The following is a 10,822-nucleotide window of genomic DNA, read 5'->3' on the forward strand; positions in this document are numbered from 1 at the left end:
ACTCCCGCGAGAAAAGGGAGTGAATGACTTTCGTGCAACACAAATCGCGACACACACACACACACACCATGTCCAACACGCGAACGGATGACGGCCGCTTGGTGGGGCCCAAGCTTCCCTCACGAGGGACGGCAGGAAGGGTATCATCCCGCGCTGGCGCTCTACCCTCCTCCACCACCTTGCGACTTGCGGCGGCGACGACGGCGGCGCGGGCGGTCGCCATGGCGAATTCATTGTCACCCCGGATTCTATCTGGGCGCCTCTCTATTTCCATCTCCAACGTGGCAACGAATCGCGGACGTCAGGAGGTACCTGCCCACGCGGTGCGTTTATGGGATCGATAAAAACGTGCCATCCTCCTGAAATTCGGACCTCTCGCGCATCTCTCGAACCGTGTGTGTCGTTTGAATCACGCCGTACGTTCACGTGCGACGCAGGTAAATAGAGATCCGCGCGCGACGTCTTCGACGCGATAAGACAAACGCTCTCGAGACGAGGGTATATATACATATAGTTTCTTTCTGGCTTGCCTCTGAGAAGTCGGACGTTACCCGCTGAATAAAATTCGATGCTCACGCAGCATCCACGTTTTGGCGCGCGATCGAAGAGGTACGCCACCCCTCTCCCGTTGAATGAACCCTTCCTCTCTCCCTTTTTTTATCGATTTTCAGGACACGGCGCGTCGCGCGCGCGATGGAGGGAAAGAAAAAGAGGGAAAGAGACGGAGAATTTTGCCCCCCTTTTTTTTTTGTTCGATACACCTCCACTTTATGGAGGCTCGCGCGGTGCGGAAACCCGTTCGTCTCACCTTCGCGACATCGCACGTATACTTATATAGGACGAAGAGAATTGCCATGCTCGCGGACAGCAGCGAAACTATTCGGTTACACGATGCAACGCTACACTCCTGTTGCACGTGAGGACGCAGAGGACGTCGCGAAATCGCGAGCCGACAGTACGAGCTACGAGGGTAATTCAAGCTCGAGCCCGCGCGAGTTCGAAAAGCGCGCGGGCGACGGGAAAACGAATCTCTCTCTCTCTCTTTCTCTCTCCCTTTCCTCGACTCGTCGTGTCTTCGTAGGTGGAGCCAGCGACCGCTTCCTTGCCTCGATGGATCACTCTCACTCCGCTGTCTCGAGCTATATTTGTATCTCGGTGCTAGTATATTACGATGAGAGAGAGAGAAAGAGAGAGAGAGAGAGAGAGAGAGAGAGAGATTATCGTTATTTATTAAGCGCTTTAGAATTGTGTTCTCTCGAACATTAAAAATGATAACACATAATTAAAAATCAAAGAAAATATTAAGAACCAATCACAAAGTAAAGGTAATAACAAACTAACAAAAAATAAGAAAAAAATTATATAGTAAAAGATTTAATATAAAATGCAAAGTATATAGAATAAATAACGTAATCCAAATTAATTAAAATAAATAGAAATGCAAACTACGTGTTGAGCGAGAAAGAGCAAAATAACCTTGTAACTATAATGAATTTTATGATACAGCGAAAGAACGATTTTGCTGTGCTATCTAAAAATTTAGCTAAATACATATCTGAAAATAATTTTATTACACCATAAAAATAATTACGTTGGAATATTAAGCAAGATAAGTAATGCTAAGTTTTGATATTCTAGCAACCAGTTTCAGCATCCTGCATAATTATTTTGATAGTTTAAATGAAATTATTTTCAGACCTGTATCTAGATAAATGTTTAAATACTTTAGCAAAATTATCCTTTTTGTGTAACTGCAGAAATAGTAAAAAATGACTGTGACAATTTTAAATTGAGTAATATCAAAAAATATCCTTAAAGCTTCCTTAAAAGTCACTTAAAATGCGACAAAGATTTATCAAAGATGATAAGAAGAAAATATCAAAAGTAAATATGAATAATCTTAAAAAGAAGACTCGAATATGATATTAGACTTCAAAAGATAAAATTATAAATATATATTTTGCAATAGATATCATCGCATTACATTATCGAGAATCGGAAATTTCATAATGTAAACAATTTCTCGTTATTACTCAATAATCTGTATTTTGCCGATTTGCATAGAAATAATTGATCTTCATATTGCTTGTAATTTAAAAAACATGATTTAATGCGGTTAAAAAGATGCTTGAACAGATTCTCGAATATATCCATATATATTAAAAAAGTATATTTATTTATTATATATTTATATAAAAATTATATACAAATATTAGTAGATATATATAACTAGCATGTCGTTGATTGAATCTACATCTTATTATTAAATTAATGTTACGTTTTTAAATAATTTACTGCAATGATAATTTTTCATAATAAAAAAAGCAAAATTATATTGGTTTGAAAAATATCAATCTATTAAAAAAAGTCACAAATAAATAATATAAATAGTACTTTATAATAAATAATTGCTTGAAGACGAGATGACTGTTCTTTTTAACGGTAGTAATCCGATCTTTCAGTTCATGATAACGGAAATATCTAGTCGACATTAACAAGCGTCATTTAAGTCTGACAAATGGGAAGTTGGTGCGTTCCCCGATTCGCGATCCACGTTACATACATTGACCACGTTACATACGCTACTTCGATTATTCCCTCGACGAGTACCGAACAGATCGAGTTGCCCCATTCAATCGAAAACACACTTTCGGCCCTCCCATCCCCACCCCCCTTTCCGTTGCTGAGAATAAAGAGGAATCTCGATTTTTTTTCTTTTTGCGCACGAGAGCTAGCCGAACGGAGGTCGCACATGAATAACATCGTGTATTTGCTATCCGTAATTTAGAGCGGCACGTGTTTCATGACACTCGACACACACACACACACACACACACGAGCCGAGAAACCGGTGGACGGGACTAACGGGATTATTAATCAGCAAGTGTCGAGATCGGTTGAGAACCACTGGCGCGCGTGCGACGACGCGAAATACGAGCGCGGGTTCGTGAGGATGAGTGCGTTGCCTTACAACCAACGGCGTTAACAGTATTAAAAGGAACACACCGAATCGAAAGAAAATGACTTCATTTTGACGTCGTAAAAGTCCAAATGATAATTTTTTATTGTAAAATTAGACTTTATCGACGTTAAGAACTAAAATAAAGTCATTTTCATTTTGTGTTGATCTTTCCCTTGAGTACTAATGTTTCTTAATGCACCTCCGGACGATATGCCAACTTCGCACACATTCGCGCAATACTGGCCTACATTCAATATATCAACAATTATATATATTATATATGTACGTATATGATATTTGTTAATGTGTTAATGGATGTTACAGCCATATTGTCTACTTTAGTAGACGCCTTTCGTAAAAGGACAAATATGAAATACTATGAAAATAAAGAGAATGACATAAAAAATCAAATAGTTTGTCAGTATAATAGAAGTCTAGCGCGGTAACTGGTGCGCAATAAACAATTTCTATAATTATTATGTAATGTACAATAACTATACATTCCGTAAAACATGATACGTTTTCCGCACTAATCCCGCGTATGCCCCCTTTCCTAGTTTTATTTGAATTTGAATGAGTCATTTATATTATGATATAATTATTAGAATTGAAAAATTACCAAATTTTCTATCTTTTACAGGAACATAATCTAAAAAATAGAAACAATCGATAATGACCGCTTGATACCCAAGTAGAACGACAAGTCATTATAATATCAAAATAACTCCGAAGTAATTATTAAGCATCATTTTTCAATAATTCACGATTCATTTTGCCGTCATTTTGACGTTACCGTGACTCGTTGTCCTGCTTAGGATACCTACTTTTCTAGTGTTAACAGTGTTAACGGTGCCCAGAGTAACTTCGTTCTTTTTCTTTTACATTCGTCTTCTCCTCATGATACTTCAGATTTACATTTTTCGTTTATGCAATTTAATCGTACGGTTCAGTGATCATTGCTGGTTTGCGAATAGCGTAAAGAAAATTGGTGGAGAGAAGTGGCGTTAACCGCCCCGTACCGGATATCGTTAACGCAGCCGACTGTACGTACTTGCGCGCATACGAAAACTGCGCATTCGTCGAGAACGAATATTCCCGGGGCCGCACGCAAATGCGTCCTTGTGCGGACTAATTGCCGCGCGCGCGCGGTCGCATTAATTGCGTGCTCTCTTTTCCACGCTCCTTTTTTGTTTCCCCCCTTCCACCCCATCCCCCCCCCCCCCCACCGCTCCCCCGAGCGTACTCAAAATGTCGCCCAATTGCGGGCAATTTACTCGGCCCACCATGGGTCAATGCTAGATCCCGCCATACCGCTGTCGACGACCGCGAACAGATTCCACTCGAATCGTCGTCACCATCGAATATTCGTGACTAGAATTATTCGCGATTGAGCCGAGATGAGACTCTTCCGCACGCAGGGTGATCTCTCTTGAAACACGTTTTAGGTATTTACAGGAAAGTTTCCTCGATTGATGACCAGTCATCAATTAAACGACGAGCTTACAACAATAAAACATATATAAGTCTGTTTTTTTTTTTTTTTTTTTTTATAGAATGCGCTAGAACTTTTTTTCTCGCTTTCGCCAGATACCAAACATACATATCTATATTTTACTTTTAGTTTCAAAAGTGTATCAGTTCAGGTACAAAAATCCTGTGACTTAACTGTATTTTCCTTCTTCCAGTAAAGTTGGAATGCAAAGTACAATGCACAGAAATAGTTATACACAGCAGTGATGCTCAACTTGTGGTTTGCACGTGACCCGTATGTGAATTTTTTGCGACTTGTCGAGCACAAGCTCTAAAGGATATCCTAAAGATGTACAGAGAACACATCCTTCTGTTCTCGAACGTCCTAGAATGTTCCTATAAGGATATGTCTTTTGGATAAAACGCTGTATGGAAATCAAAAATATAAAATCATTTTTATGCAAATGAAATAAATCAGATTTTTTCTGTTGATTTTTTTTTCAATTAAGTATACTAGTTCGCTGGCCTACAAGATCTAGAATGTTCCTGTTGAATCGTTTCTTAGAATATAAGCTTCAGTGAGTCAATTCGAAATATTCCGGGTGTATTTTCAGATTTAGAGCCGCGGATGCCACGCAGCTCAGCCAGCTGACGAGTTTATTCTTGCTGCAATTATAAAATTACACCACGATGAATAACAAGAATTAATCTGAAGGGTGTAAAGTTTCCTTTGATGTAGCTTTCATTTCTTCCTTTAATTTTCCTGCTACTCCTCACCTCTTTGACATGATCCGCAACAACCCTTGGGACAGACAGGGATGTAATTGCAGAAATGGCGTGCCGACAATAGGGTGAATCGCTTGCGATAATTCCGTGTAATTTAATTTGTAACCGTGGACCGTTTGAGCCTCATTTACGCTCACTGGATTAATCCCGGGGAAATCTAGAGAAAAAAAAATAAACAAAATGTAGAAAAAAGAATGCGCGTGTCTCACGACAATTGCCTATTCCCGCTGATGAATACGCAAAAGGTGATCAGTGTTAATTAATCTAAACGACATGACGCATTTCCGCTCCGCCGAAACGCGTTACCGGGATTAATTAATACCGTCGACATATCTGCGCGAATATTGAAATAGTCGGACACGTTTGCGTTTATAATCAATAAAACGATGCATGCGAGGCAGGGATAGCACGAATGTACAGTGTACCGACAACCGCAAATTTCAGGTGTGCGTATTCCCATAAACGAAATTTCGAGAAGGTGCCCCATGCTGCTACCTTTAGAAACAATTTAGAAAGTAGATTTGGTTTTTGGTTTCATTTTACATTTACGGTATAAGTTCTTTTTTCGAAGAATTCCTTTTTTCAAAAGCACCTAGGTAATAGATCTCTTTTAGTATTTACAAGTATATTTTACAATTTTAACTATCGTTTCCGGTTTACCTGATTTCCAGCCATTAAAGAGAAGCATTGGAACGCTATAGCTAATAGACCACAGAACGTGATGCTCGATGATGAAAGGCGTTTCACTTGTGGAAGCAGCCTCGTGCGGATCTTCCCGAAATCTCACGTGGAACTCCTCGTCATTGTTATCATCGCCGGTTATCGAGCCGTCATTTCTTGCGGTTGTATTGCTTGGAACGAAGCACTTGGCTCTTCTGACTAGATAAGCTTGTCCAGGAATATCCTAAGTATGCGTATCATGGACATGAAAATTATGATGTCAAATGTCGGTATCCAACCCAAGGAACACACAAAAGTCAACTCAAAAAATCAAAATGAACTTATTTTGATTCTTAACATTAATAAATAGTAAAACTTTGACATCATAAAAGCCATTTTAACTTTTCTCTTAACATTCGAAACAAAGTCATTCTGACTTTTTCTCGTGACTTGGTGTGATCTTTGAATTAAGTGGAACAAAAAGTCACGATGATATTAAAATGGCGCCCAAATAACTCCGAAATAATTATTAAAAGACACTTCAATTAATTCATTTTAATGTCATTTTAAACATTGTCGTGGCCTTAAAAAAATATAAAAAAATTGTCGTGACCTGTTGTTTTGTTTGCATAGAAAAAACGGTTTTGACGAAGCAAAAATTTAGCTAGAGAGAGATGCAAATCTAAAAATAATTTTATTGGACCATTAAAATAATTATATATAAGACGTTCTCTGTTTACTAAAATATATCAAAACATTTTGCAGAATTGCTTATTATGTTTATGCCTTCTGCGTGATTATTTTGATAGTCTAACAAAATCATTTTTAGATCTATATATGATATATGTCTTGAATAAGCGATACCGCTGTGAATATACAATAGATACACTTTTCAATCATTACTAACTTTAATTTCCCCTAAAATAGCTCGCAAAAATATCACAGCGTTTAAGTGTCTTACTAAATTCTACATTAAAAAAAAAAAATTGCAAAGTTTTAAATAACTGGCCGATTTTATTACTATTTAATTACCCGATTTGTTAAAGTTTTCCAAAATTTTATATTTCGTACGTTTACAACAAACAGCGGATGAATAAACTGCATAATTGTGAAATCCATTAATAATGTTAATCGAATGATTCAATTTGCATACTTCATACGTGCGTTCGATTTGCATGTAATTTGCGCGAATAAGTGATTCACGATGGTACACGATGTACCTTGTCCCCGTGGAGCTCCCATCCGTCCGATATCTTGTTTGAAACAACAAGAAACCTTTCTGCATTCTCGAGGAATTCCTCCCATGTAACCGTGCCGGGGCCGTCCATTGGTACAAGTCTAAAACATCGAGAAATTTATTCTAACAGACGTACAAAGGTACGTAAAGTGCCCGAGACAACAGCAAGGGACCGCGATATTGCGTTTAATATTTCCGCACGTTTAGTTCTCGAGTTTCGAGAGAACTTGATGATTAATTTTCCTACAGTTCTCATCGGTTAACGTTGCCACGCGCAATTTATCTCGGGTTCCGTCGCTCGGGGACGAGCTCGTAGGCGCGACGAAGAAGGGAGAGAAAGATAGAAAGAGAAAAGGAGAAAGAGCCGTAACGGAATTATAGAAGATTTCGTCTAATTTTGCGTAGCGACGTACGAGTCGCAACGTCGATCGGTATGATAAAATTGAAAAAGGGGGAAGCGGTTCACCCGAGAGAACAGCGTGCCACCTCTCGTTCCCCCATCCCCGCCCGATATGCCGCTACCTTCTCGCCAAACTCTCTATCGCGTCAATTGTCGACTATTCCGCGTCGGACATGTCCGCCGACGTTCGGGTGTAATCGACGTTCTCGCATCGTTCCTCCCTTCCCCGCCCGATTCGCCCCGCGTCCTTCTACGCCGCTCCAGGGATTGCCGACGTACGCACGCCGATAGGAGTTGGATGGTGTGTGCGCGCACACCGGCGTATTATGACCTTGCGTGTGTGCGTGCGTGCATCGGCCGCCGTCCAATCGGACGCGGAGTTGCAGCCAGTGGCGTACCACGAGCGGGCGCGAGAGCGAGAGTTTCACCCTTTTCCACCCCCTCCGCTTACCTAACCGCCTCGCGAGTCCTTTTTAGGACAGCTTCGTCCTTTATTCGACAACGTGCTGTCGGCGTGTCATCGCGCGGGATAGAATTTCTCGCTTGTTTTACGCCTGCGCCCTTTATCGCAAATTCGAAGTATCGACCTATCCCAATATCGCGCAGCGCGTTTTTAACAACAACGATATCCCATACAAGCTGCGACAAAGCAAGCGATATGTCGCTCGTGGCGCTTCATTGACGACGAACGACGATGATTCGCAAAGATTCCGCTCACACGGGAAGTATCCCGGCGCGCGGAAAACGCGCGCTCCGCCAATCCGCTCGGCGGCTCTCCGCTCGACAGGATAGTACGCTTTATTTACCTCGCACGCCGATGTCTATTACCGTTGTCAATAACATGGCCGAGACTAACAACGCGAACCTGGCACGAGATAAAATATTGTAATTTACCAATTTGTTAAAATCATTGTAAAAATATTATAATTATATTTCGTGGCGCAAAAACAAGATAATAAACGGTCGTATAGGTTAACAAGTAGCACGTATATATCACAAGTAAAAACGAAGGAATATCTAATGCCAGAAAGAGTAATTAATTTTTAAAAGCTTAATTGCTGATATTTCACTTGTTAATCTACTCATTGCAATTTCATACGAATTTAGCGTCGTATATAATTTTTTCCGAAGTAATATTTTCGAAAATTCGAAACTACTTGCTTGGAACTTTTGTATATTATAGTTCAGGTATCAGGATTTTCAATTCGTTCTGGGTCGACTTTCATAGAAATAAATGCTACTTGTTAGAAAACTTTCTATGTGGAACAATGTACAAAGAATAGGTAGCCTCAAGCGAATCTTTAGGCAAAGAAATACTTTCAAAGATGAAATATTGTCGGATGGATTTTCTATTATTAGAAAATAATAGTTGATCTTCTATTGAATTCGAAACACAAATTTAAATTGTTAATGCAGACTCAAAACGGAATCGGTTATATTCTCTGTATACACGATGCGACATTTTCGATGAATATCTCCATGGAAATGATAGCAAACCAGCACGATTGCGTCGGGAAAATTACGCGTGAAGGAAAGTAACGGTTGTTAAAGCAATCGTGAGTAAACAATTTTTTCAAATTACGATCCATATGTGGAACATTTTTCTGCTGCGTTCAGCAGAAAAAGCAGTCTTGTAAGATAACATACATGTATCTAAAGGACATTTCTGAGATTTTATTGCATTTTTTTTTAATAGTGTATTTAGAATCAGAATGAAAATATCGCAGTTTAATTTTTATATTTTACTATTTTAGACTGGAAAAGTGTAACTAAAAACACAAATAATTATTATATTACGCCGAAGTTAAGCTTTACAGTTGTGGTAAAATTCTTTAATATTTATTCTCTAAATTCTTTAGAGTAAAATCTCACTCTAAAGAGTGAAAATTGAATCTCAAAAAGAGCGGCTCAATTTCCAATCTTTAAAAAGTGAGACTTCACTCTTCAGAATGGAATTCACTTCAAAAGTTTTTTTTATAGAATATAAATACACTTAATTCTCAATGAGGAACTGAAGACAGAAGCCAATCATAATAAAAGAATCTTACGATAGATGCAAAACTGCTTTTCCGCTGAAACACAGCCACTTGTTCGTATATCGACGTATACACGTTTACTTCTAATGTAGTTTAATTTGAATCCGGTTCTATACTAACTCTTCATCTTTCTTCAATTCTAAGTAGAATTAAAAAGAGGATAAAGAGTAAATTGAATCGAGATTATCCACGTATATCAAGTTAATCGGTAGAATACATACATCGGTAGAACCGGGCAACACACGGAGAAAATTCATCACGTAACCTGCACGGAGAGATGGGGCTTCGTTCGCCCCCCCATTTTTCGAGTCACTCGTAACGGCACTGGCATAACACAAGCGGTGATGCGCGCGCAGCGTCCCCGGCCGGTGCGAGGGACGAGGACGGCGCATCGATACGGCGAGAGATCGAGCGATAGGGGCGACCGACGTGAAGGGAGGCACGAGCGAGCGAGACAGAGCGTAACGAAGATACGGAGTGAAGAAGAGCGGCGGCGGCGGCGGCGGGGGGGACTGGGGAGGGGGGATTGATACGGGTATACTCCGCCGACTCATCTGCGTGTAGTCGTGCAGCGCGTGCGAAATCCACGAGTCACACTTCCGAACTTGCTCGTGTTTACACGACAGTAAGTTCAATCCGCTCCCACTCCTCCTTCGCTCCGTGTCCATCCTACGTTCCATCTCTCGCGGCTGTCGCGTCTCTCTGGGCATCGGGGCTCTGTGCGCGGGTGCGTGTACGTGCGTCGTGCGTAAGCTTTGTGTGTGAGAATTTTACGTTGCGCGTTATACATGTGTGCGCGCGCACGGAGCACGTATGCGTTATGTACTACATCGTGCGGCCGCAGTGATACACCGTTCCCGTGTAGCGACTTGCGAGACGCTTTTGGGCTGAGCGCGCGCGACAAAACGATATTCGCCGGAGGACGAGAGCCGCATCCGGCGGCGGCAACAACAACGACGACGACGACGAGCGGCTGCTCGTCTGCAGATCGTCTTCGATACGTAACGACGAGTACGAGGAGGCGACCGACGGTACAGTGACTAGTGAATGAGCGTACAGAGTGAAGTGAGCTGACGACGACGACGACGACGATAACGACAGTAACGAGGCGGTTGTGATCGCGATCCGAGATAATAAGACGCGTCGCGTTCTAGTGGTTGTGAAAGCAAACGATAATACCAGAAAGACTACGAGGTTGCAGGAAGGAAGTGCAGAAGAGAAACGATGAGGACTTGGACGGCGGTGGAGACAGCGACAGTGCTGGCGACGAC

General features: G+C 40.9%; 1 protein-coding gene across 3 annotated transcripts; it reads right to left on the reverse strand.

The window, feature by feature from the left end:
• Window positions 1-4,525: 4,525 nt before the first annotated feature.
• Atg10 (Autophagy-related 10) lies at window positions 4,526-10,799 on the reverse strand. Of its 3 annotated transcripts, XM_018538752.1 has the most exons (6): window positions 10,731-10,799; window positions 7,099-7,216; window positions 5,879-6,122; window positions 5,210-5,375; window positions 4,963-5,098; window positions 4,526-4,828 (listed from the first exon to the last, which is right to left on the reverse strand). In XM_018538752.1, the coding sequence occupies exons 2-5, from the start codon at window positions 7,204-7,206 to the stop codon at window positions 5,008-5,010; spliced, it is 609 nt and encodes a 202-aa protein (XP_018394254.1). In that variant the 5' UTR covers window positions 7,207-7,216; window positions 10,731-10,799; the 3' UTR covers window positions 4,526-4,828; window positions 4,963-5,007. The 3 variants fall into 3 exon arrangements, with proteins under 3 accessions (XP_018394254.1, XP_018394252.1, XP_018394253.1); XM_018538750.1 differs by lacking the exon at window positions 4,526-4,828 and having other exon boundaries at window positions 4,922-5,098; XM_018538751.1 differs by lacking the exons at window positions 4,526-4,828; window positions 10,731-10,799 and adding an exon at window positions 9,773-9,812 and having other exon boundaries at window positions 4,922-5,098.
• Between the last annotated feature and the right edge of the window lie 23 nt (window positions 10,800-10,822).

Source organism: Cyphomyrmex costatus, unplaced genomic scaffold (assembly GCF_001594065.2).
Source record: "Cyphomyrmex costatus isolate MS0001 unplaced genomic scaffold, Ccosl1.0 scaffold196, whole genome shotgun sequence".
Taxonomy (NCBI): domain Eukaryota; kingdom Metazoa; phylum Arthropoda; class Insecta; order Hymenoptera; family Formicidae; genus Cyphomyrmex; species Cyphomyrmex costatus.